Below are 27,482 nucleotides of genomic sequence, written 5' to 3'. Positions count from 1 at the left end.
GATGCCAAGTCTTTCTGTGGGCTTGTTTTGTCCCCGGTCTTCTTGCGTGCTTTAATTACGATTCGCATTGCTAAACCGCGCAGTCGTGACCTGTGAAGAATAGTGAAGCTAGCTTTAAACACCGGTCATAAAATTTAATTGGGCATCCAAAGTGCGTTTCTGGACGATCTGTGAACCACGCACCGTGAGCCAAACGAGACCTTGTGTTGAGGATGAGAACAAGTCGAAATATTGAGTACCGTCAATATGGCTGTTTTTAGCAGTACATCATTAAGTCGGTACCTCCTGCTCATGAAGATCATAATGAAGATCACTCAACCTGCCCGTTACTCGAAACGGGCTCGAAAACGCAGGCTTTCCATTCACACTGCCAACCCATGCAAAGCTGATGCAACATCCTCCGGTGCGAGATCAGCGTTGGGGTCCACGCAGTCCTAGACCCGAACACCAAAGAGAAATACGACGCGACGACCAGGGGACGCCTTCAAGCATTTTTAAGTATTACGGGGACGTCACGGGGGCAGTGCTGCCACCGAATGAGTGGCTACTGGGTGAAAGCGCATCGTGCAAGCGCTTCTTTCACGCCTTTCAGTTATTTCGTCCATACGATGATCAAATTGTCAAAGTCGTTTATGGTCATCCCAACGACTATCCAATTCAACGTTGCAGCCGGGGGTTTCTTCATCAGCTGCTCTTCTCCCGCCTCATTCTTCAGCCCCGCCTGACTGTCGCGGACACAGACAACACAACTGCATATCACAGCGTATTCATGTATTCATACATGTCTTCATATTTCCTGTCGGCCCCCATCAGCGGCCACAGGTGGGGCGCGTCGGACGACCAGCTCGCGACAGGTGGCGGCGACGACGGGGAAAGGGGGGGGGGGGCGAGGACCGTGGCGGGAGGGGGGGGGGGCGGGGGCGGGGGCGGGGTGGAGGTGGGCGGTGGGATAGAGTCGGCGGCGGCGGAGGCGGGGGAAGGGGGAGGACGAGGACTGTGGCGGGAGCAGGTGCGGAGGCGGGGGCGGGAGCGGCGGCGGCGGAGGCGGCGGCGGAGGCGGCGGCGACGGCGGCGGCGGCGGCGGACCAGCACTCGACCAGCCGGCCAGCGCGTCACTCCGCCGGCTGCAGGACCGACAGCAGCAGCGGCAGGCGCAGTCGATCGGCGAGGACTGTGTCCTCCTGCAGACGCTGCAGCCAGCCGCATATCTGCCCAGGCAGACAGAGGTTATGCAGAGGTCAGATATCTCTTACGGCACAGCAGGCAGCCGTACATCCGCCCAGACAGACAGAGGCCGGAACACGGGTCGAGGTCAAGGTCCAGACGGTGCTCGGAATCAGACTGAGACTGGGTAGCAGATAGCACGGGACCAGACCAAGGGGGTAGGAACCGGCGAGCTCACGTGGAGTGCGGTAGCAAAACATGTAAGCGCTAGAAAATGGGGCACAAGAGGATGAAGGACCCCACACATCGCAGGAAACGTAACAGAAAAACTACGAAGGCAATTATAACTGCAGCAAATTGTGCAGCCGGTCTGTAAAATGTGAACGGGCCTGAAGGCACCCGTGTTGCCGGAGAAAAAGCAACATATTTTGACGTTCATACTGAGCCTCGCGATATGGTTCGCGATCGCGAACCTCCCATGGCGTGGTTCGAGACCGACGCAACTGCCCACGACTAACAGCCCTCGCTACGACACCGAGCCCGCGCCAGACCACACACATCTGCCACGCCTCTCGACCTCCAGGCGTGGGTACTGCCGGCTCGACAGCACGAGCGCAGCTGCCGGGTACAGCCGGTTCGCGGCAGATGAGACTGGCCGCCGACCTGCGCTCGCAGAGGCTTCCACGGCGGCAGCTCCAGCAGCAGCCGCGCTGCAGCCGGCAGCAGTCGGTCCCACTGCGCCCGGGCGTCGGCCGGCGGCACCGGACCAGCGACCAGCGCCAGCGGCGACCACAGCAGCAGTGCGCTCACCAGCACGTCCGCCAGCCAGGCCAGCACCTGGCGGCGCGACCCGGGGTCAGCGTCACGACCGAGCCAGCACAGCACTAACCTGCGCGGGCGCCAGCCAGGCTCGCTGAGGACCAGGGCAAACCTCGATGCCAGCAATGGAAGGCGAAACAAACACCACAATACGACATTCACCCACGACAAACAAATGTGCCAAGCGGTGCGAAAGCGGTGTCTGAGACCGGGCATCAACGCCGTCAGCATGACGAGATCCACTCGTCCTGGCGGACATCCAGACTTGCCGCGCGGACGGCGGCCGAGGACCGGCACGTGGCGCGGGGCGCCATCCACAGCTCCGGCGACAGACCTGGTCGGCCGGCGCGTCCGACATCGCCTTGCCGGTTTGAACGGCGCGCATTTGGCCCATCAGCTCGACCAGCCAGTCGGGGTTGGAGGCATGGCCGCTGACGGCGGCCAGGGCGCGGCACACGGCGCCGTGCACGGCTGGTCCCAGTCTGTCGATACGGCAGACACGCCATCACACACGGCAGACACGTCAGCACACATGGCCGGTCCTAGTCTGTCGATACAGCAGACACGTCATCACACACGGCAGACACGTCATCACACACGGCCGGTCCCAGCCTGTCGACACGGCAGACACGTCATCACGCACGGCCGGTCCCAGTCTGTCCATACGGCAGACACGTCATCACGCACACCTGGCCCGTCTGTCGATACGGCAGACACACCATCACACGCGACTGGCCCCAGTCTGTGGATACGGCAGACACGTCATCACACACGCCTGGCCCCAGTCTGTGGATACGGCAGACACGTCGTCACACACGGTGGGTCCCAGTCCGTTGACACGGTAGACACGTCATCACACACGGCCGGTCCCAATCCGTCGACACACGGCCGGTCCCAGTCCGTCGACACGGCAGACACGTTACGTCTGCAGCCGTGCGGCGTTGGCTGGTCGAAGATGGGCCAACGTGAACAACCCCTTGCCAAAGTGGTGACAATGAAAAGTGGGAAGATAAATGGGGTTTATCTACAGATTTTGTATCAGATTGGTCAGTGAATCGTTAAACATTCCTCTCTTTGGATTCCACGATTGATTTGCACAAGGCGCCCAGCGATACACGGAGGCATAAATAGCTATCAGCGTAATGGCAGAGATGAGCGCCCCAGCTACAGCCAGCTACACTTGCTCCAGTCCACAGACTCATCTACAGACTTCACTCATCCAGTGCCGCCCCCAGCCGCAATTTCACTCATCCAGTGCCGTCCGCGGCCGCAATTGCACTCACCCAGTGCTGCCCGCCACGTCGATGATTTCGTTCATCCACACCATGGGCCGGTCACCGTCGCCCAGGGAAGACATGTGGCTCCGCACCTCGGCCGCCACGACAAGCTTGGCCTTCTCCACCGTCCACCAGAGCGACGGAGAGCTGAGGCGCTCCAGGTTAGAGGTGGGCAATTCTGAGATGCAATCCAAAAAGGCGGCGAATATCTCAGTCTGCAGAACAAACCAAAACATGTATTAGGATTCTTGAGCGCACCGATCACTCGTCAAATCACGACAAAACGACTCGAGCTTCCGATCCATCCTGGACGTAAATTAACGACCATGACGCACGTTGTATGTAATGTACCCAGTGCGTGCCTATACACCTATTGAGAACTGCTGCAACTGCACGTGATCAGCAACAGCACTATTCTAGAGAAATATTTGTCAGTGCAACATTTTATAGGATACTGCAATGTCCTGCCACAATGGCATGGTTTTAGCAGGCGATTTCAACATTGAAATAATCAGGGAGGTAGCCAACACTTTTGCCAGAAGGGGTCGCAAGAGCCAATTTTTGTTTTCGCAACTTCTGCGAACTCGGACCAAAAGTCTTGTGATACCGTTCGGTATCTGGCGTAAGTCCCATGGTTCGGGGGTAAGGGGATGGCACTGTCCCTTCGGTCCTCTCATTGGCCACGTGCCCGAACGTCATTGCTATAAGGTGATAAAATAGTAGACAGGTCAGACATACAATCATGAACGACGCTTGTCACCATGAGTGCATGGTACACTGTACATTGCTCTAGCTCTACTACCGGAGCAAAACAGCGAGCTGAATATACGTAGAGATAACAGATTTAAACACCAGACAGCGGTGGTGGAGAAGCGCGAGCGATATTGGCGGCACTAAAGACATCCACCTGGTCTGGGCTGACTTCCCCAAGCAATGATTCACCTGGTCCGGGCTGACTTCCTCAAGCAATGATTCACCTGGTCCGGGCTGACTTCCCCAAGCAATGATTCACCTGGTCCGGGCTGACTTCCTCAAGCAATGTCTCGATGACGTTGCCTATGGTGGTCCGGTTAGCTTCGTGCAGCCTTTCGTCCCTTAGCGCCGCCCGTATGGCAGCCAGCGCACGGCGCGCCGAAGTGGTAGTCTCAAGCGCGGCCGACAGATGGTGCTGAATGAAGGGCAGCATGACTGGAGGCGGCAGGCCGCGACCAATCACGCCCAGGTGGTCAAACAGTGTGTTTAGCACCTCCGGCTGAAAGAAGGGAGCTGCAGTCAAGTTTTTGTCACGTTACACGCAGCAAAATAGACAGCAGCTGTAGGTGTATGTGTTTGTGTGTGTAGGCTGCCACGAATAAAACAACAAAGCCGAACGCAATGCTGGCGAGAATCCAGGCTGACAACCTTTGCGCCGGTGACCTTGACATGATCATGACATACAGCTGATAACATGAGGACAGCTTACTGAGTGAACCACTTGGATGCCATGGCGTTGCCACTCAAATTAACGCCTCGTTGCACGCCACAAGCGATTTCTGAACGACGCATGTAACGGTCGCTAGCGTCGCCACTGGGCAATGGCACGGCGACGCAGAGGCCAAAACGCCCGCTGTCGTACCGTTTGAACTTACGACTTCGCAGCCACAAACATACCACCGTCACCGGTCACCCCGAGTTTCACGAGTCCACCTCACACGAGATGACCCGTGCGTCGAGACGTAGGGTGCATCGCTAGGACACTCAACTGGGCGCCATGGGTCGTCTATAGCTCACACCCAACGGAGTCATGCGAAGTCCGGATGATTTGCACCAGCCAGCACGATATCCAAATGGAGCCTTGGACGTTATGCAGACGAAGACATGAGCTCCCAATCAGGCGGCGAATGGTTTGCCGGAGCCCCCCCCCCCCCCCCCCCCCCCGGGATCCGGATGAAGGCCCGGTCACCTAGTTGCAGCCAGCGTGGGGTTCACGCGAGGCAGTGCATTTTAAGTTTTGCAAGAGCTGGCACAGAATACCAAATGCTGCGAAAATCTTGATGTGGCGTGTGACGATGTGAATCATATGATGTGATGTGTGATGATGTGAATCATGGTTTGATATGTGATTATGTGAATCGTGATGTGATACGTGATGATGTGTATCGTGATGTGGACATGTGATTTCAGATGGAGGGTGGACCGTTTTGAAACTTAGTGAGCGCAGAATGTCAATGCGGTATCAGTCACTGCGAGACGCTTACGCGAAGCACCAGACACCTTGCTGGGGGGGGGGGGGGGGGGGATGGGGGGGACGGGGACGGCATGGGGCTTCCAATCAGCTACCCGACGTTTCATAAGGACACAGCTGAGGCGCTGCCTGCGTGACACTCCGGCCGCCACGGGGCGCAGCTGGAACACCAGCAGAGGTGGCCGCGCCCAGTCCGGGCAGCGGGGGGTGACTGACCGAGGCGTCGTCGGGCGGCGGGACGGCCATCAGGCGCTTCAGCAGCGCCGCCGCCGAGCCGTGGCTGCAGCAGTGCCGAGCCAGGGCCTTGACGCACAGCTCCGCCACCTCGCCGGCTGCGGGCGCGACGAACCGCATCAGCGAGGCTGGAGCCGCCGCCGTCACTGACGTCCGGCAGCGACACCACACAAGCCGTAGGCAGACATGGGAGACACAAACAGCCGGAACACGAGAGCAGCCCGGCAAACGGGGACGACGCGAAAATCACGCTAACGCCAAACATGGCAGACATACTGCGGCGACGCGGGGACAGACAACGGAAAGAATAAGTGACAGCACAGCATGTGCTGTCACACGTTCTCCCTGCGTGTGAACAGCACACGTAGGGGGAATGGAAAGGCAATGGAGACGCGAGGGTAGGACACGTAGACAGAACACTGACAAAAACCAGCCCACAAAGGAGGGAAACCGGGACAAGGTCGAATAGCAACACCGGACCAACACCGCCGCCGCACGAGCGGGTGGCGGGCTGCCGGGCTGCCCGGCCGGCCGCCGCCCGTTCGGCCGGTCCGGGGGTGATCCGCTGGCCGGTCCGCCGGTCCCGCCGCCAGGCTCGTCGGCCAGGCTCGCCCGAACGGCCGGCTGCCAACATCGCGCCGTACCGAGCGGCAGCAGGCCCTCCAGCAGCGGGCCCAGCGAGAGCGGCGGCGGCGCCTGCCCCAGGTCGGCGGCCAGCGGCTGCAGGCAGGCGGCCGTCTCCGCCACCGTGCGCTTCCCCGCCGCCAGCGCGCCAGAGTCTGTGGGAAGGCAGCAGCGTTAGCTCTGTAAATTGGCGTCACGCGCCCACCAGCCCGTTTCCCGATCAGCCTGCGCCACTACCGCTCTGTTCAGCCGTATTCCAACGCGGAGGGTTCCGTCACGCATGTATACGGGCACCAAAAATCCGCGCGCAGTGCTCGGTGAGTCCCAGCAGAAGCGCGCGCACGAGCCGGAGACATTACGTCGCCTATGAACCACACTTAAATATGCAAGAAAAGTGCAAATTCGATACAGTGTGAAACCCTGGCTATTTCCAAATACGTAACTTCCGAAAACATGTGGTGGTAGCACTGCGGGAGCATGTTCTTATCGTTACTGCGGGACTATCACAGATATCACTGCGGGAGCATGTTCTTATCGTTACTGCGGGACTATCACATGATATCACCGCGGGAGCATGTTCTTATCGTTCCTGCGGGACTATCACATGACATCACTGCGGGATCATGTTGACAAACATATCTCAGCCGCTGAGCAAGAGAACGCGCCCCGGCGCACTACGAGACGCTCGGCTGCTCCGGTCGGGGGACGCACCTGCTGTCTGCTGGAGACGAACCACCAGCGCGCGCAGGATGCTCGATGGCTCCAGGTAGGAGAGGGAAGCAGGCTCGCCGCCCTCTCGGCGCGAACGCTGGCGAACGGCCCGGCCCAGTCCGGTCAGGTCAACGCGCCTGGCCATACATACTACCACGCATCGGCCTCAGATCCACACATCACCAGCTGAGTATATACTGAACGAACGTGGGCACACCAATCGCTCTGTTAGTGTTAACACCGACCGTTAAATTAGAAAAAGTAGAGGGATAAAACGGCGCCAGCGAACAAACACCTGGGTCAGATCACGCCTCGAACAATAGGGCTAACACGCGCCGGAGCCGGGGCCAGAGCCGCCGACCTCGCGGCCGGAGCCGGGGCTGCCAGCCCACTTACCTCCTTCGCGGTGAAGTAGACGCCTCGGCCGATCAGCTGCACCTCGCGGCGGACCAGGGCGGTCAACGTTAGCCCGTACTCAGACAGCAGGCGCGGCGGCAGGACGGACAGCAGCAGCGTGAAGCACTCGCCTGGAGCGGCGCAGCCCGTCAGCCCGAGCGGGAGCGAGCGGGAGCGAGCGGGCCTCCCCTCCGATCACCCACTGGCGCAGCGTCAACACACGGATCATATCTAGTCAGCGACGCGACAGGTGAAGGGCAAGCGGCGAGTACCGTGCAACCCCATGTCGTGCGGCGGTGGTGAGCGCAGCAGCGACGTCCTGGCCGCGCGACACGTACCAGGCACGTAGTTCAGCAGGTCCTCCGGCCTCTTAGCGGCGTCTGCCGGCGTCGCGATCAGCTTCGCCGGCACGACCAGGCCCTGCCTGGCGGCGGCCGGCAGCATCTTCAGCTGGAAGGTGCCCGGCTTGAACTCGGCCAGCGCGCTGGAGCGAACGAAGCAGCGTGAGGGTAGATCGGCGCGCGGCGGCTGCGGTTCCGACCCCACGGACTGGCCGGAAAGCGGAGCCCGTACACAGTGACAACGAGACGGCCATAGCCAACCGTGCCGCGACAGGAACGACGCTCGAAAGCCACGGAACTTTTCATCACGCCTCACCTAATAACGTCATCGACTAAGGAACACATCACTGTTTTTGCGACCAAAACCGCTAAAATGGCTGCCCATAAATGGGCTGAAGGGCTTCCCGCATGTCCGCCACGCCGCGCTGGCGGCCAAGGCCCCGTCGCATGGCGACTCACCGGAGGGCGGCACGTGCCACCGACTCGGGCCGTGGCTGCGCCACTCGTTGCCACAGCACGGCGGCCACCTGGCGCGTGAACACCTCGTACTCCTCGCTGGGCACGTGCAGCTGCGGCACCAGGCCCAGGAACTCCATGTAGCTGCGGGGAGCAGGGGCGGCCTTCACAAGACGCTCGGCGTGAGCCGGCCGACTTCCCTCGCGCACCCAGCACGGAGGAGGCGCGGTGCTCAGGGTCACCACACCAGCGCGGCGGAGGCGCGGTGCACAGGATCACCACACCAGCGCGGCGGAGGCGCGGTGCTCAGGGTCACCACACCAGCGCGGCGGAGGCGCGGTGATCAGGGTTGCCACGCCAGCGCGGCGGAGGCGCGGTGCTCAGGGTCGCCACACCCGTACCTCCCACCAGAGCTCCACAAAAGCGCCCGCTGGTCCTCAGCAGCAGCGGCCTGCTCTCGTCCACAGTTCGTTCCAGAAAGCACATAAAGCGGCGCGTCATTTTACAACTAAATACTTAACACCTTGCGAAACGAACAATAGGCAATGATAATTATGTGTATGAAAGGTGCACACCGCCGTGCTAACGGAGCTGACGGAGCTCAAATGGAGCTAAAATGGAACGCCGGCGCCCAAAGCTAGAAATTTCTGCACTCCATTCCCATGGCCGTTCCACCACGCCAGACCGGGCCTGCAGAGCGCCAGCTCACCGCGCCAGCACGGCCGGCCGCCGCTCCTGGCGCAGCTGGGGCGCCAGGATGCGCCACGTGGTGCGCACGTCGAGCAGCTGGGCGCGGCAGAGGGCGGCGATGCCGGTCAGTGCCAGACTGCAGGCGGCCGCGCTCGGCGCGTCGCCCAGCTCGGTGAGCACGCGCGAGAGCACGGACAGCTGGTCCTTGCCCGCGGACGGGCTGCGGGACACGGGCGGTCAGTCGGGCGGGAGGAGCACCGCAGTCCGGCGGGAGGTACCGGCCGAGTAGCACAGTGTTCCGTCGGGAAGCACAGTCCCAGGGAGCGCCTACTCTAACGGAAGACAATGAATACGGACGACAATATCTGAAGGCAGCGACTGGGAAGCAACGGACTGGGGACAATAACGCCCCAACAAGTGACATGATCTGGTGATCATGACACTCCCCACCCCCTTCCTTCCTTCCTCCCTCCCCAATCGGGAGACCGGAAGCCATGTAGTCGCCTCGAGCTGGGGTTTGGCGATAAGAGACCAACGTCGCTGAGGCGTTAAGTCGGTATGTATTGTAGTTCCGGAATTAACGCCAAAATGAAAAGCCTTAAGTGAAAGGTTAAGTGAAAATAGGTGAAAAGCCTTCTTGGTCAACCAATGACACGGATACATGCTCTAATTCCATCACAAGTTTGTCCTAACTACCGCGGCTTCCGGTGCTGGCAGGAGCCTGCGGGGACAGACCAGCCCCCGTTGAAAGAGGAGGGTGGTGGCACACCCACTTATGCTGACAGATGTCGGCGATGGCGGCCAGCTGTGCCAGCAGCAGCCGGCTGGGCTGCGCGGCCAGCGGGCCGTCCAGACGCAGCACGTCCAGCAGGTAGGGCAGACAGCGGGCTTCACGGCGCCAGAGGGCGGTCAGCAGCCGGACCGCCTCGGGCGCCAGCAGCCCGCCCGCGCTCACCAGGCCGGTCAGCAGCCGCACAATCCGCGGCACCAGCGTCTGCCCGGCAGCCGACGGTCAGAGAGCACAGCTAAGCATCCGATTACGCACTTGTTGCCGTCGCTGCTGACCGCTCAAAAAAACCCTCGCAAACTCCAAGGATACGGTCGTGGTCACAACGGTCACCGACGGTGTCGACATGCGAGGACAACAACGCACAAATGATTCGTGAATGCTGCTCACCGGCTCCGAGGGAAACGGTACACAACGTCGCTCGCTAGGAAGCCTCACGGATACGGAGGGCTTGCCCAGCCCCAGTCGGGGCGGGGCAGCTCGCGCCGCCCACCTTGTTGACGGCCAGCTCTGGCAGGGCGCGCAGGAGCGCCAGCGCCAGCTCCGGCTGCCTCTCCTGCCGCAGTCGGTACAGGGCGCAGCATAGGAGGTCGGCTGCCGCTGCCGGCCGCTCGCGAACGTCGGCCAGCGCGGCGTCCAGCGCCGCCTGCCGCACGGGCGCCGCGGAGCTGGTGCTGACCAGCAGCGCCAGCACGGCGCGTCGGCAGCCGGGCTCGGGCGGAGCGCGGCCGGCCGCCGTCGCCGCGCGTCGCAGCCAGGCCAGCTGAGCCTGCCGGCGGCCAGCACGCTGTGACGGCCGCCGGGTGCCGGACGACCCCGCACGGGGCTGGGGGGTGGCGGCCGAGCCGGGCGTGGGAGACACAACAGCCTCGCCCCGGCCGCCGGCGGGGAATACGTGGGAGTAGGGGTGAGCCGGTGTCAGGAGGTAGCGACCGCCTGATCACAATTAACATCCAGCTCGTTCACCGTTCTTTAACATAGTTTGCAGCAGTAGTTGTGCACCGTTCCTGGACATGTCGAATAAAAAACAAGGCATGAAAAAAGTTGAGCGAACAAATTCGAACGAAAATAGTCGAAAGGAAAAAAGGCAACAGGGAAAAAGCGCAATCGGAAAAAGACTGAAGGGCAAAAAGTTAAAAGGGCACAACAATGACCGGGGTAAAAGCCGAAAAGAAATAAGGTCGCAAGGGATAAAAGTCACATCTGAACATATCGAGAGTCCAAACGTCGACGGGCGAAAAGTCGACAGGGATGCGCCAGATTGGAAAACAAATTTGGGGGACAAAAAACCGACATGGATAAAAGCGGGTTGAGTAACAGGAAACAAATAGGTAGAACACAAATCTTAGAGTACTTTTTCAGGATTTAATGTTTGGCATGGACGGGAACGTTCTGGCCCACTCAGATGCGCCCGCAAAGTCACTGGATTTTGTCACCTCACATCCCTTGGCCCTCTAATCTGGACGCCCCCCCCCCCCCCCCACGCTCACCCGACTAGCAACTCCGGCGGCAGACAGCCTTTGCACCTTCCCGACCGAACAATGTGCAGGGCGTCCAGCCGCAAGCGATAGAGATACCCACCGTCAGAGACTGCGCACAGCGGCGTCACCTGTCACACATCGCGTTTTTTCGTTAATCCTAGCCATGGACGGACACGTGCTGGATTCCCAAACCGTCGCTACCTAGTTTCCAGTTCTCGCTACTGGAAACGAACGATCGGAACCTAGTCCCGGCCGGTTCTTTCAGGAGCCCCATCTCTGGTTCCTGGATACCGCTGTTTTTTTTGTAAACGGTTTACCTGCTCCTTTCCAATCACATATATAGGCTCCCGGTTCCCGCTGTTTTTTCACAAACACCAGAACCTAGTTCCTGGTTTTCAGTGCCTTTTCTGAACATCGGAACCTTGCTCCTGGCCTACGCTAGCTCTTTCACAACCACCATGCTCTAGCTCATGGTCCCCAGTAGTTGATTCACAGAGATCAGGCCCTGGTTCACAATAATTCCTCACAGACACCGGAGTCAGGTCTCTGGTTCCCAATGGTTCACTCGGAAAGCAGAATATCCCAATTCTTGTCAATCACTGGCTCGTTCGTCAGGACAAGCTGGCTGTTGCAATTTGGCAGTTATCTGCCGTTGAACTAAATCGTGTGAACTAAAACACATCGCAATTCATACCGTAACACACCCGTCAGCCAGTTATTTTCAAAGCAGTGCCCAACGCAGGCAGCGACATCTCCGGACGCGTCGCAGTTGCAGACAACAGCGGCTACAAATGGCGGCTTGCAGCCGGGCTCGCGAGAAGAGCACTCAGAGTGTCGGTCTCGCTCACCTAACGGTGGGGCCAGTCAGAGCCATTATATATGTCTGCCCCCAATGACCCTCGACCCCGCGCCAGGGCGGCGCCAGGCAGGTGCAGTCTGCACAGACTATCCTGCTTACCAGTGGCGCGACCCGCGCGCGAGGTCTTACTGTCGTCATCGGAGGGAATGTTCCACATTTGTATGGGGCTTTGAACTGCGATAGCCGTTTTCAAGATCATTCCCTGCAGTTCACAGTTGTGCCGCTCGTAATCCTCCCTTTTTGGCTAGGCGCCCTCAAACTTGTGCAGCCTATTTCGCGCCGTCTATTTTGAGTGATCCAAAATGTATGAACTCACACCGACGTAACACGAATTCTGTTTCATTAATGGCCATACCGTGCTAAGGGTTAAAAAAGCATGACCATTGATCAATTGGTACCTGGAGAATATCAGCACGGGCCGTTGCATCAACGGAAAGCGCTTGGCTTCAACCAGCTAAAGCATTAAATGCAGGTGTCGCTCAAGAACCGCGTTTTGTGATACATGATGCAGGCAGTTGGGCAGTGCTACTTGTTACGGTGAACATGAGACTGGGAATCGAATAAGGGACTGAGAGCGCCGGAACAAGGTACATTTCTATTTGCAGGGCACACATGTGACGGTTAAGCCATGCCTAATGGTTGTTTGTTTTCGAAACTATGCGATCCATATCTGTTCTGTACCTTTCGCTGTGCTTTCACGCATGCCTCAGGTCATGCTTGTAGGTGATGGGCGTAGAGACCTTTATGATAAGGAAACTGTTAACAAATATTACTTGTAACACGCGGAGGTCTTTAATCTCACAGTTACGCTATATCTTTGAACCGATATTGGGTCATCAGCAAACCATCTGTTGACGTGGTTGCGTTAGGTGTGTCTAGGTTTGAGTTCAATCCCTGCTAGCTTTTCGCCTTCTGGACTTTTCATCTTTTCCATTTCGTCCTTTTCCGTTTCCTTATGACTTTTATGCCTGCCGATTTTTTTGTCCATTGACTTTCCCAAATCAGTTCGTATCATCATTGACTTTTATCACTCTTGGATTTCATCCTTTGACTTTTTCCGATTCAACTTTTATCTGTGCGGGCCTTTATCACTGTCGACTTTTGCCGTCATCATTTTTCCGGTCCGACTTTTATCCCCGCCGACTATTTGTCATTCGACTCTCTCCATTCCACTTTTTGAAAAAATGCGCGACACGCACTATGCTCTTTAATGTCGAAAAATGTAGCATTGTTACACCTATAGGTTGCACATAAACTACATCGCAACATCACCAATAAACATAAATAGCGATACTGTAATGGAAGGTCATTTCGCCCGGAAGACATCAGCAGCCAGCACTCTAAAGCGCGCGCCAGTCTGTGCTCCACACGTGACTACGCCACCTAGCGGCAGCGGGAGGCCGGCAGCGGGTCTGGGCCGCCGCGCCAGACGCACCTCCTCCGTGTCCCGGAGCGTGTGGGCGAGCAGGGTGGCGGCGGCCAGCTCCGGACTAATGTCGGTCACGGCTCTCCAGTACGCGTCGTCCGGCGGCGGGCCGGGTCCGGCCGCCGGCGGCGTCTCCAACAGCCCCTGCTGCGGCTCCAGCTGGTCCGACAGCGCCGGCAGCACGGAGACGGCGCGCAGCAGCGGCGGCAGCAGCAGCGCAGCGCCGGGCGCGCTCCAGCGGCCCCGCTCCAGCATGAGAACCGCTGCAGTCGACAAGGCGGCGTCACATCCACATCCGCGCCGGTTCAGAAGTGACGATCTATGACGTCAGATATTAGACATACCAACCTTATGGAACTACTCTGCTTATGAACAACTGGCACCTGTTGTGGGATCACCGGGGGCCGTTTCCCTACGCAGCCGATGGTGGAGAAGCTGCAGCAGCTAGCGCAGGTCAATGGACAGAACATAACATCCTGTCGCCAGGCTTCATTTGCGCGCCATCACGCCCACAAATGAAGCCTGAACCGTGTCGAAAGGAAGAACCATGAACCGTAGCCGGGAACCGTAAAAGAACCGTGTCGGAATGGAAGGTCCCACATTATGCTGTCGATCGGAAAACGGCAACTGCACTACACAACGAAGTAGAGGGCCTTCCTCCCTCACCTGTTTCGATCAGCTGGCCGGATAGCAGCGTCAGGGCAGACGACTGACTGATGATGTCAGACAACAGAATCAGCTCGACGTCACCGCCCAATCCCAGTTCCAGCAGCCGCCTGACGTCATCAACAGCCGAGGTGACGTCACTGAGACCCTCCGTCATCTGAGGATGGAGATGGGTGTGAAGTGAGCGGAGAGATGTGATGCATTCACCGTATTTCTCCGTAGTTCCTGAGGACCCGTCCCTCCTCGTGTCGCAGAATCAACTAGTCACCCCCCCCCCCCCCCTACCTGTCTGTCACACTGCAGACTGGACCGTCTCACGAGTTGTGTCAAATTACACTGAACTACTGCATCATTTTACGTCATAAAAACGAATCGACTGCAGCAGTCGGGGAAACGGCCGCAAGCTGAGGCAAGCACAATTATCTGACTTTTTCAACATCACTGTAAATATAAAAAGCAAACTCAGATGCAAACGCCTGGAATACGCTCAATTGACCGACACAATAGTGGTTCCAATTTATTATTTTACTCATAACCAAATATCAGAAACGTACGTTTTTTCATTTCCAAAATCAAAAATCAATATTTCAGGGAGGTAACATCTGCTTTTGTAAGGCCTAGGCGTCATATTACAAGTTCATAGATATTCTAAGATGGTGGGTTCTCCTGGGTTAGTGCGAATTAGCTCGTCAGAGACTTCCTTTCCCTGGATCCACCACGTCAATATGATTATGTGGCCCACATGTTTTCGACCTAAATAAACCTCCTGCCTTAAAACCTATGGGCTCATCAAGGACAGAACGCAAAGGCCATAAATCGCCCAGTTCACAAATGACAATGTGTCGGTCGCAAGACGGCCAAACGGCAAAAGATACATGATGCATCCTTCTAAAAAGCGGGGGCAAACAGTCATCAAGCTCACAACAGACTTGTCACCGAACCGAAGCATTATCGAATTCACGAAGAGCTACGGTTTCGGAGACCCACCACGTTCAAGCGCGTCTCAAAATGGATGAGGAGACTCAACAATCTCCGTTCGGGTAAAGCACCGAGCTGGAAGCTTACAACGCTCAACAAATGCAAAATAGCGAGCGCCGAGACGCTTAGCCTCGTCAAGAAGAATAGATACATCAGGCGGAGAACCGCAACACGATCAGGCGAAGAATCACCAGGGTCGTTACAGACTCCACGCAGGGAAAACGTCCCAGATGATGGTGAATTTTACAACGGCTTCCGCGCAGAATGACAAGACCAGCATTGACCTGACAGCGGGCGACTTTATCCGGTTTACATCAGCCTCATCGAGCACTAATCTGAATGGCTGTGCAAACTATCGAGCGCTGCGGCCGCTTTGACTCCACTGAGCTCCTCCGGGGCGGAGCGCGGCCACACACACACACACACACCAGCACCGCGCCGACCGCAGTCGGCAGAAGCCTTACCCGCCACTTCAGGCAGCACACGCTGAGCGGGGTCAACGCCCGGAGCAGGGCGCGGTCGTCGACCTCGAGCGCGAAGTCGACCAGCAGGCGGCAGAGGGCCGGCAACTCCCAGGCCAGCTGGTCGGCCGGCGCCTGCGTCCCACGGCCGAGGTCAGAGGTCCGCGGGGGAACGGGCGACGCATCCCGCGCCCCAGCCGCGGCCAACGCAAGCTGGACTCGGACAAGTCAGTGTACTGCCCGGCGACGTCAGGGAACGCAGGCTGAGCTATGCTGTAGCATCGCAAAGTACCCGGGAGGCGTGAATGCACATGTTCGTTTGAATCCATATAGATGCTGCAGCACTGATGGACCCGTACCGATGTTGGACCCATACCGATACCCTCATTACATGTTAGAACGTCGCAGTCACACGGTGAGGCCGAGCTGGACGAAACATTCGGAGCGGAACGTAACGGGCGGGCGTCACATTCCACTGCGAGCGACCAGCATGCGCCAGGCACTGACCCGGAGTCGAGCGAGCACGCCCAGGGCCCGCAGCACGGGCCGGGAGCTCCTGCTGAGTCGTGCCAGTCGGCAGAGAGCCGCCACCAGGCCGTGACGCAGTCCGGCCGGGGCGTGCTGGCCGCAGCTGGCCCAGAGCAGCGGGCTGACGTACTCCACGGCCAGGTCCCGGTACCTGCCGCCCAGATCGGCGCGTCACGCGAAGGCCAGGCAGGGCTCCGGCCGACACGTCACAGGGCCCGCTGACATGGCACAGCTCCCACAGTCACGCCACAGTCCCAAACACGCCACGACGTCTAATAGGTGCCGACAGCTTTCTGCACACTCCTCCGACACTGATGATCCCCACAGATTGACTGGCATTCACGCCAACGTGCAGTGGGCATTGCGAAGCCGATGAAAGCTTGCATTAAATTTACATAGTTGTCATAAGCCCCGCAGCATTACGAAAAACGTTTGCTCCTCAACATGTAGCGCACACTGTGACACTGTGTGAGTATCACCTAAAAACCAATGCGCCTCATCACCGGACCTGGTGGGCCAGTGGGCGCGCGCCGCAAGCTCACGTGACACTGGTGTCGGCCAGCAGCAGCCGCTCAACCTCGACCACCAGTTGTGGCCAACGGAGCGGTAGCGCGCGCAGCAACTTCACGTGAGGGTGGTAGGCGCCAGTCAGCGGACTGGCCGCTTTCTGGCCGCCGGCAGCAGCCAGCAGCGCCAGCTCCACCAGCTCTGTTACAGTCCATACCAGACAATCACCAGAGCTGGAACACATGAGCAGAGGCCAGGGAACGGTTACAGTTCACACTAGACAGTCGGCAGAGCTGGAACACATGACCAGAGGCCATAGAACAGCTACAGCCCACACTGCACAGTCAACAGAGCTGGGATACATGACCAGATGCCAGGGAGCAGTTACTGTTCATACCAGTCAGCACAGCTTTAACTTGTCAAAGGGAGGGGGCAGGGTGGGGTGCAGATCAAATATCCACACCAGATCAAAAGCTCAACCCTGTCCCGCCGCACCAGCCAGCATACCTTCCGTGCTTGGTGTCACGCACCTGTCGACGGCCACCGATGTCAGCGTGGCGCGCAGCGCGGCCGGCAGCGGCACCACCGCCTGGCGCACGAGCTGCACGAGAGCGACGGCGGCGCGGCGCGCCACCGACGGACGCCGGGCCGTCAGCTGCTCCGTCAGCCGGCCAAACTCTGCCGACTGCAGTCAGAGAGGCACAGGTCAACCATACATGGAGCGGCCGTCTGCAAAACGAGGGGCCGTGTCATCTCCAGCCATGTGCAGAGGAACTTTCAAATGGTTTGAGAGGCAGAAACAGTTCTTGACCTGTCTTTATTATGGCATGCTGATGAGATACTGCTAGATTACATTCCCCACAGATGAGAAGGACAGAACCCTATTCCTACCCTTGTTCCAATATTGCAGATCTGTAATAATACAGCTGGATACTGGCCACTACATGATAACATAAACAATACCCAAAAATAAACAAGGCTGGCACAGCAAGCAAATGTATTCTGAGGGGGCTGACAAAGCAATGCTTTATGAGTCATTTAAATATTCGCACATATCTTGGTCGCCATGGATCATTGTAGGGACAGCAAAACCAGTCTGTGTGATCTCTGTGCTCTCTGTATGACTCAACAGTCTGTGTGATTTCACTACTACCTCAACCATACAATTCCCACCTACTTTATATCAAATACCATATAGCCAAAAACCAAACACATAAGTAATGTGAAGTACAGCAAATAACTCAGATTATATCGTCAAAACAGGTAGAACAAGTGTTAGTATGTTTTTGAAGCTTATTCATAACTGCTTTCAGGATAATTATCTTCAGGACCTCAGGCCACTGTTCAGCTTTCTCACAGAACCTTACACTATTCAATAAGCTTCATGCACTCCCTGGCATTTACCTCACACACATCTGGCCCAGCTTCCTTCAGTATCTCACATAGCTTCAGGATTCCCTGCAGAATAAAACATTGCTGTCACAAGACACTATGCTTATGCATCCAGAAAACATTCAAAATGTAGTTATCAAAATAAGATCTTATTACAGTGAAAAGAATATCCAGAAAAAAGGGTGCCAGCTTTTGTGCAATAAATGTCATAATGAAGTTATCAGAATGAGAAAACAAAATGTACTCACAAATAAAGGCAGTAACACATGCATAAAAGAAGGAATTGTCTTCCTACACCAATATCATGGGTCCACCTTCAATACCACTGTTAGTCAGAACTGATCATACAAGCAGGTAGAAAAGCATGTTGCTTGAATTCACCCTGTTCATGATACATTGCAATTCAAAATATTAACCTTTCAGCAGTAATGCATTCTCAAGTTGAGACCTATGGCACCGACATGATGTTTTTGGGGTGGCATTCATTCCCCCATGTGTGTGGTGCTAAACAACCATTCATTCCATTGTATACACATCTATTTCTCTAAAGAACACAGACATGAAGCAATGTATGCATAAATATTTGATTTACATGAATGTTCATAAAAATTAAACCTTAACTCATATCTAAACTCACCTCTTCTTGCACCCAGCCATCATCAGAATCAAGACAGAATGATATCTTCTCCATAGTTGTATCTGGCTCCAATCGCTCCACAAAATTCCTGGAAAACAAGAGTTGCACTGAAGGCGCAATATTTCACTAGAACAGTGCACTGGAGGCCGGAGGACCTGTCTGAATGACACAACCATCAGCGAATGGGAAGAAGGGGCAATCACTTCTCCTATCTTGATTTCCAAGCACACTAAAACTACCAGCACCTCAGAAAATACGTAATAACCGGCTGAGCACCTCTTGGAAGCCGGGTAATGGAGACTTCTGCACGGCTGAGGCAAAGCGATATGTACTGTTTAAGCTGTGCCTGATTTTGACTCTAGTGCGTTATGGATGTCGTCCCTTTGACTACCATATTTCAAGAAAGTAAAGGAAAGAAAGAGAGAAAAACCTAGTATAGAAAAAGGTGGGGAAAACACTAGTACTCAGATTGGCAGCTAGATGTCGGGGTTCGTCCGCAATGAGCATGGTTTATTTCGCGTGACAGAACGACCAGGAGGAGGTGGCTAGTCCGGAGCGGTGCTGTCGCGCTCGAGCGGGCGAGTGACGAAAGCCCTTGCAAGCTTGACCTGCACGATTCACACCGTGAGTACCGGGCATACTAAAACAAGAATCTGAGTTCATTCATTGGGTTCATTCATTCAAACAAGACATTCATTCAAGTGTAAAGAATCTGAGTGGAGTCCTGTTCGCGTTGTCCCCATATCGCACCCGCGCCTCAAGTTTTCTACCTTCAAATCTTATAAATCAGTGTTCTGATCGCAAGTCCCAAGGTCCTGTAAAAGGGAGTCGAAGCCAATTCAGCTTTGCCGCCACGCATGAGACGGAGTCAGAGTTCGAGTCTTGGAAGACAGGGCTCGTGTCCGGTTCGGGGTCCCGAGGCCTTCAGTTAGGGTCCATCAGGACCCTGGCGGGACCGCAGAGAGTAAATATAAATTCATGAATGGTTTTCAGGGATGAGATCATCGCGGATATAATTCCGAGATGGGTTCAGACTTTTGACTGACTTGCGGCATAACGAGAATGGTCCGGGACCAACAAAACTCTCGGTCAATGTATGCAATGAACAGCAAAATACGTTCAATTTTTAGTCGAAGACGAGTGGATCGTAGGTGCAAAAATCCACAGTAAGCCGATTCAAATAAAATAAGAAGAAATGACATGTATTCTTTTGAGTGCAATCATTGGCACACAAGTGTTGTAAAACAAACCCATTGAGTGAGCTCGATTACTGACATCACTCATTTATTCGAGCCGGAATGAAGGCTTTCTGCACATCGTGCGATACCATTCGGAGTCTGAGTCGGAATAGTCGTCATGGACTGTCACTTGCGCACTGAATCAATTCCACTGCACTGGAGCGGAAATGGTGCCGAATAAGTCGTATTCCAATCTAATCCTAAAACAACACAGCAAACTTAAGTTTGTTTTATCAGCAGACTTTTCAGCCACCGCTTTAATATATATATATATATATATATATATATATATATATATATATATATATATATATATATATATATCGTTTGCGCTTAGCAGGTTATATTAATTATAAAAAGCTGCCAGTGCAGTCGAAACAGCTCAATCAAATCCAGTCAAAAACTTCCCCGAAACACAAAATAAGGTCAATATCATTTTAAAAACCATGAAAAGATCTCAAAATGGGACTATCACCGCCCCAGGACAGGGAAAAATCCCGGTCCTGTCATTTCGTTGTTTTTAACTCTAGGAAAACAGATCTTAAATCATCCAATTCTCGCATTATTTCGTGTTTGCTTTGATGCTGTTTGAATGTGTTGAGTTATGTGTACCAACATACGATTTTTGCGATGTGGGACGGCCGAGGTAACAACAGAAGTAAGGCTGGCCATCATCGTGTAGATGATTCAGAACCCCTGCCACTGAAACCACATATCTTTTTGAACAATACGAATGAGTTTTATTTATGCATCGGAACGTCTGTTCTTCATGTGCAAACCATGCAAGCTGGCCAGAATAACAGTTAACTTATTTAGCGTTTACGTACCAATTCACACATGTCGTCTGAAAATCGACTGACCGTGGGCCTAGCCGGCCTGGTACTTTACGCCGACGATAACGATGAGCTTGGAATGGGCTATCTTTTGACGACCGTGGCCGGGGCATTGCAAAGAATGCGAGCATTTATGGGAACCTTAGTTACTATCCACAGGACTACGCGTCCGTGTAACGCGTATGGTCGAATCTAAATTGTGTTAGGTCAAAATGCTATGTTTGTGTGGCCGTTTTAAAAAAAACATGGCGGCAGTCGTTTTCCGGTCGACAAATGGCTCACCCGCGGGTTTGCCAGTGATGTATCTTTTAGTGATTCGCAGATAATGCATTCGCTTAAACGTCACGCAGTTGCCCCCATAGCTTTGTCTGTCATGGTTGCCTACACCTGGCATTGCTCGTTAAAAATTTCTGAAACGCTGGATTCATGGATATGCTGAGATGCGCGTGAGAGGCTGCACGCATCGACCCACAGGCTTAAAACATGTCTGATTGCCCTCCGTTGAAATGTTTTGATTCATGTCGGTGCGAATCTTTATGGATGGGCTCTAGACTCTTTTTTGAAAGGCGTTATGTAGTTTTTTCGCAGTTGGCAAATGCTATGTTTTGGGTGGAAATCGAATGGGAAAAGCTACATCCCGCTTAATTTGCAATATCGCACGAATGTAATTATCACAAAATCGCGCGTGACAAAAAGTTTACATGAAATTGCCTCGCAATGCAAATAGCACAAGTTCTAGCCAATTGCACCTGCTGTTGAAACTGCATGAAGCAGCGACCAGTGGCTGGGATCTCTGGAATTATTTTGGAAAATGTGACGTGCGGTTTGGCTGCGCCGGTTGGAGCTGCCCAAGTTCGCAATTGTGCTATAGTTCAAATAAGGCAAACTCGAAATGTGGCGCCGCTCTTAGCGATATCATGGTACTAGGATCATGGTAGGTCGGTAATATGCACGTAACCTTCTCATAAAACTATGTTATTATTTGTCTTATTGTCGGTGCTTTAAACACATTGTCCTGACAAGTTTGGTCGGGCTACGAAGCTTTGGCTCCAACGCGTTGAATTTAAAGTTTAACCCCAACAGCAACTGCCGGGGACTAAAAGGCACTTGCTTCGTTGTTATAGCATCGATAAAACAACGCCCGAACATACATCCTTGATTGAAGTGAAATATGCATAAACTCCAAAAACGCTACATAGGATTTGCCTCCGCTAAGACAACACTCAAGGATATTGATAGTGTACACACCCTGCTCAGGGCTAACTACCTTTGTTGCGTTGGTCATTGGCTGAAGATTTATAATTTTATGTCGCGTTATAAGATTGATACCGCTTGCACGCGCTTGAATGATTAAGTGATTTCTCGATTGCTGCTGCTTGGTACCCGCAACCAGCCCGTGTTGGCTTCTTGGGTGGTTGATTTAGTGAGAGCTGTATCGTTGCCGCGGGTTTCTTAATTACTTGAAATCAGACGGGATGCACAAGTGTGTAATTGTAGGATTGCACACCTCATGGCGGAATTAACTTGTTTCGATCATTGGATGACCCAAAAATATATCTGCGAACACGGCATGAAATGCTGGCCCGTTGGACGCTGTCGCACGCAATGTGTGATACTTGGCGAACACACATTAAGTGGCCACATAATTTCTGCCACCTCCCCCGCCCCTCTCCCAAATGGGTGCAGTTTTTGTTTCAGAAATCGCATTTTCTCATCAACATCTGAGATCACGGCCTCATAATACTGTCAGGCCCTGGCTGTGTTATCATTAGTCGGTTAACATCTGAGATCACGGCCTCATAATACTGTCAGGCCCTGGCTGTGTTATCATTAGTCGGTTTACGGCCAGAAACCCCCCTATGAGCCATTAGTCGGGCAGCGCCGTGCTGCTCCCCGCTAGTCAACGTATGTTGCGGCATCTACGACCCGGAGTCCGCCTATTAGTCGGGTGGCAACCTGCTATCCTCTCATCAGCCAGGCCATGACCTTAGGTCTTTTCATCAGCCGAGTCACATCCTGGTATCCGACCGTCAGCCGCAGGTCACGTGCGCAGGGCCTTCGGCGTGTGGCGCGCGCGGTGCGGCCATTAGAACGTGGCGGTGGCCCGCCGGCGCTGCCTCATCCGTCAGCCGGCAGATAGATGGCGACAGCAGGAGGGCGCCACCCGTCACCAAGCGCCCACCATCTGTCATTATCCCGCTGCAAATTGTCGACACGATGCGGCCGGGCACTCCAGGGGCGACGGATGCGGTCCCGGTACTCTAGTAGCGACGGACGCGGTGCCGGCACTCCGGTGGCGACAGACACAGTCCCAGGACTCTAGTAGCGACAGACGCGGTCCGGCACTCCGGTAGCGACGAACGCGGTCCTGGCACTCCGCTGGCGACAGACACAGTCCCCGCACTCCGGTGGCGACAGACGCGGTGCCGGCGCTCCGGTGGCGACGGACGCGGTGCCGGCGCTCCGGCGGACTGCCGTCGGGGGCGGATCGGGGTCAGGCAGGTCAACGGGCGCGGGTCGCCGGAGGCTGCCTGGTGGACGCTGGCTGAGAGTTGACCGGCCTGTTGTCACGGGGACGGTGACGTCAGACCGTGCTGGTGACGTCAGACCGTACTAGAAGACCTCGTTTGCTCTGAGCTGAGGTAGGGTCAGGGAAGCTGGGGCGAGGCGCATGTAATGCAGCAGCGGTTCTCACGACTGCTGGCACATACAAATGTCAACCGTAAAATATGTTGGTGTCTAGGATTGCGGTACGTTTGGAGCAAAATGTAACGCGACCAAAGCTCGCTATCCAAGCCTTATATATGTATTTATTTGTTTATTTATTTATTTATTAATCTATTTAATGGTTGTAGGCTGGTATCAAATAGGCTGGTATCAAGTTGGTAGTTAAAAACCGATCAAATGTGGAGCAGCAAATCTGTCCTGTGACCTGTTACCAACCAGCTCTCTCAAGTCTCAGCTCTAGGCTAGCATATTTATACCTTTACGGACACAGGCCAATGAATTTTATAGAATGTGATGCGGACTAACCTGCACTAAACCTGACAGTTGGCAGCCGGCACCTGCCAGGCGCCAATCAAGTGCATTCAAACGCAGGTAATCACGTTTCCACGTGCCAGTGCTCGCCATGCCGTGAGTGCCGGTATGTCAATGATTTAACATCGGATTGCAGTTCTTGCAATAGCGATTAGCTAGCGTAAGCTACAAACATATTAAGAGGTCACCTTATTACCTGGACTTGAAAATGAACTTAAAGCATTACTAATTAGTTCGCGTTCCTCATTTCGCACAAACAAGCCCAGCAAACATCCACTTCACTCGACCCACGTCTTCCAGTCAGCTAGGAATTGAACTGAACTGAGCGCTCAACGACTGAACTAGAGATCGGCTAATGTAGGCACTGACTGTCGTTTCCACCAGGGTACCCTAAGCTCATCTTATCAGGTCACTTAAGATGGGTTAGGAGTCGAACAGGTTTCGGCGCTGCGTCGAGATTAGAGTGATGTGCACCACTTCACCCGCATTCCAAGACTTCTTAATTTGGAGGCTAAGTTCTCACAAGTTGCGTGTTGCGCAGACGTAGCTATTAATGACATCCTTGGGAGGTCGCGCGCGACATGTAATCCGCATACGAGACAATACGACATTGCAGTTTATTTCGTATAACCTCAGCGATGGCGTGCATGTAACAGTTTAAGTAGCGGTAAATGAGAGGTCTGGTATGAATTTGTTGATGGTTGACACTTGACATTGAAAAGTATGTCCATCCCTGGGATTTTATAAGTAGCGGACAGTACTTAACTGTTTTTAGGGTAGAATAAAAAAATGTAGGATGTCTGTGCGATGTAATATCATCTGTAATATCCTGGTTTCTGGCTGATAGTTGGAAAATTTCAGTTCAGGATCAGCACTTTGTGTTTGCTGCTTGGACACCGCAATAGAACATTTTGTGCTGATTTTGTAAAGAGCCTTACAACTAACGCTGCATGCTATTATCTTAAGCACCCTGAAGCGGTCTGTTAATTTGCCCGGGTGTGCTGTTTTAGAAACCATTTCCAGTTGAGATATAGGACTCACTGACGCAACGTCGTTAGAAACGATTGTCTTACGATTCAGCTCATGAAATTTGCGAGGAATGTGACTCAGCTTATGACTCAAAGCGGCATTTTTCCTTGTGAGCCGATTCATGGTTCAGCTCGAGTCGAACATAAGTCTGGACAGTTGATATTCCGTTGGCAGTACAGTTAGTACTCAAGCATTACAGTACATCGATACATGGCTTATGTATGTATGCATCAAGGTGTATGTAAACAGTCAGCTCCTGGCCTTGAACTACGATTTGTATGTGCCTGGACTGTTGACGCCATACCAAGCTTAAATCAAGTATTTAGAGGCGGAGAGATAACGGTGTATTTCGGTGCTTGGCTTTATTTTCAATATAAGTTGTCCTAATGCTAATGTTATAGGTAGGATTTGCGCTCCCGAACCCTGCAGAAAATGAACGTTTTAAACTAAATGCAATTCACGTCATGAGTTCGTCGATACATGCACAAGAGGATTAGCTAACCAGGGAAAGCCTTTTAAACCGTTCCTGTTAGCTTTTATCTTCATCACTGTGTGACGCAATCCCACTTTGCGGTGTTTTGGGGTTAGGGAGTATCTGGACGGGCCAGGTAAAATAACCTAATTTGTCCGTATAGACAGCTTGTCTCCAACTAGCGCAAAATTACGTGTAAACAAGTCAATTGCTCCATTCCCTAGAGCAATACAGTGTGGACCCATTAGCATTTATAGGCGCTCTACAAACGATCTCGATGGTATTTAGCGTCAAGAAAACGCAACGTTTTGTCGTAGTGTCATACCCGCGCGTTCAATAATCGATATGCATGCAGTTGCCATGACTACAGCTGTACACAAAACTTGGCCGCTTTGTTACCAAGGACACAGCGCCAGATCGCGTTGTCCGTTGCGTAGACGCGCCCATGGTGGGAGTTACTCGCTCATTTACGTGGAATGGCAGACGCCTTTAAGTTGCATGGGGAAAGTTTGTGAAGCGCACACTTTTGAAATACAAAAGGATGAATGTGTAAGTGATTTCAGGATGCATCCGTTTCTCATCATATTTCACTCATGTTTTTAACTTTTAAGGAAGACAAGAGGTCATGTTTGGTCAGAGGCCAATCGTCATTTGGGAAACATACTATCCTCTATAGTTAAGTTTTATGCAATATTGATTTCATGTAGCAAATAAAGCTTCAAAATGGTACTTAAACCCTCTTTTAGTCGATCCAGGCTAGACAGTACATGCACATATAAGACACTGAGTGTTTTGAAGTGTTCGTTTGAGCGGGTGTATATTTTTGTAGGAGCCACTGTGGAAATAAATGGATGGGGAGCTCATATATGTCATCAGTGGACATTCACCAATTCACCAAAAGACAGTTATCGTTGCGCGCTGCCATGTGCCTTGTGGTTCTTTTGTTCTCTTATTATTGCATGTACACGTGTGCGAGCGGGTGACCGCCTTTGACCATTATTGCGGAGGTTATGCTGCCCCGAGCACTGGCATGGAGGGCATAGGTATTCCGTGTTGTGAGGCGATGTCTACCTGTATACGTGGAATGTGACGTCACACAGAGGCGGCACATCCAGGTCATCAGCCATTACACCCGCATTGCTTCAGCACCTGGAGATCGGGGAGGGGTCCCTCCATTTCTACGAACTCAATGCTGGCATGCAAACATGTGAGCGTGACGTAAGCATGACTCACCCTTGCCCACCCCAACATATGCACTCCACCTCCTGCCGGCCCCCGGGTTTCCGGACAAAAAGACGAATGGAAATGGGGAAGAGGAAAGCATTTGAAGGGGAACATTGAACATTAAAGGGGAAAAAGCCTTACGAAAAACGCCAAACGACAAACACATGGCAGGGATAGGGCATACTTGGATATTAATCGCATCAGAAAAGTCAAAGGACAAACAGCCGGAGTGGATAAAAGCCGACAGGGATGAAAGCTGCGTCGGAAAAAAACGAACGAACGACACCTCACAAGGCGCATTGGGGATATAATGTAATATCTCTCTTCTCCTCTGGTATGTCAATTTAGCCCATGCTAACTTAACACTTGAATATACAAGCTGCTTGACTCACCGTAAAATATCATCCAATATTGCAACGCTTTTGCAAAATTATTCGACTTTCTGTATAGCAAGTAAGCTAACTGCAAAACGGCGAGGCTAACTAACCCCACACAATGTGTCCGTCGCACGACCTCAGACGTATCTCTAGCCGCCTTTGCGAGCGAATGCGGCACGAAGCTTTTTAAAAAGTTTAAAAACTTTTCATAGTTTATGTTTCAACTATGCATCTTTTATCAATGATTTCCGGCTAGAAATGTTTCGCAGTGATTTAAAAACATGTTTGTAAACATGCGTAACTGCATGAAATTACGGTTGACTGACTTAGTAAGATCATGCCTTTACGGACAGGTATGATGCCGGATTTCCTCCTACCGGAACTTTTAAAAACTTTTTACTTTTACAATTTTTTCTGAATTTGTGCCACGTTTTGCTGGTTCAGGCAAAGACATCCAATAAAACAAGATGGCGACCTACCGGGAAGCTTCCGCGGGATCTTCTTGTATGCATGGAATTTCCCAGAAAGGGTGATCTTCGGGTGGTAATATATCTGAGCGCGGCGAACGTAACCGAGGTCATGTGCCGCCAGAATAGTAATCCAGAGGTTATT

General features: G+C 53.7%; 2 protein-coding genes and 1 pseudogene across 2 annotated transcripts; 1 reads left to right on the top strand and 2 right to left on the bottom strand.

Annotated features, from left to right (window-relative positions):
- Positions 1–704: 704 nt before the first annotated feature.
- LOC119100435 (uncharacterized) lies at positions 705–4,372 on the bottom strand. The gene is made up of 6 exons (XM_037223529.1): positions 4,273–4,372; positions 3,267–3,475; positions 2,318–2,465; positions 1,828–2,001; positions 1,134–1,208; positions 705–725 (listed from the first exon to the last, which is right to left on the bottom strand). The coding sequence occupies exons 2-6, from the start codon at positions 3,338–3,340 to the stop codon at positions 705–707; spliced, it is 492 nt and encodes a 163-aa protein (XP_037079424.1). The 5' UTR covers positions 3,341–3,475; positions 4,273–4,372.
- Positions 4,373–6,575: 2,203 nt separating this feature from the next.
- On the bottom strand, positions 6,576–18,975 carry LOC119100434 (uncharacterized). The gene is made up of 16 exons (XM_037223528.1): positions 18,935–18,975; positions 18,659–18,746; positions 18,034–18,087; positions 17,160–17,314; positions 16,665–16,862; positions 16,102–16,273; positions 15,598–15,729; positions 14,156–14,312; positions 10,217–10,323; positions 9,710–9,741; positions 8,956–9,156; positions 8,250–8,390; positions 7,795–7,933; positions 7,450–7,491; positions 7,054–7,150; positions 6,576–6,583 (listed from the first exon to the last, which is right to left on the bottom strand). Exons 2-16 carry the CDS (start codon positions 18,710–18,712, stop codon positions 6,576–6,578), a joined length of 1,689 nt encoding a protein of 562 aa, XP_037079423.1. The 5' UTR covers positions 18,713–18,746; positions 18,935–18,975.
- A 222-nt stretch (positions 18,976–19,197) lies between these two features.
- LOC119100433 (band 7 protein AGAP004871-like) overlaps positions 19,198–27,482 on the top strand; it is a 44,222-nt pseudogene continuing 35,937 nt past the window's right edge.

Source organism: Pollicipes pollicipes, unplaced genomic scaffold (genome assembly GCF_011947565.3).
Source record: "Pollicipes pollicipes isolate AB1234 unplaced genomic scaffold, Ppol_2.1 Scaffold_4881;HRSCAF=5763_pilon_pilon_pilon, whole genome shotgun sequence".
Taxonomy (NCBI): domain Eukaryota; kingdom Metazoa; phylum Arthropoda; class Thecostraca; order Pollicipedomorpha; family Pollicipedidae; genus Pollicipes; species Pollicipes pollicipes.
This window is presented reverse-complemented; position numbering and strand designations above follow the sequence as displayed.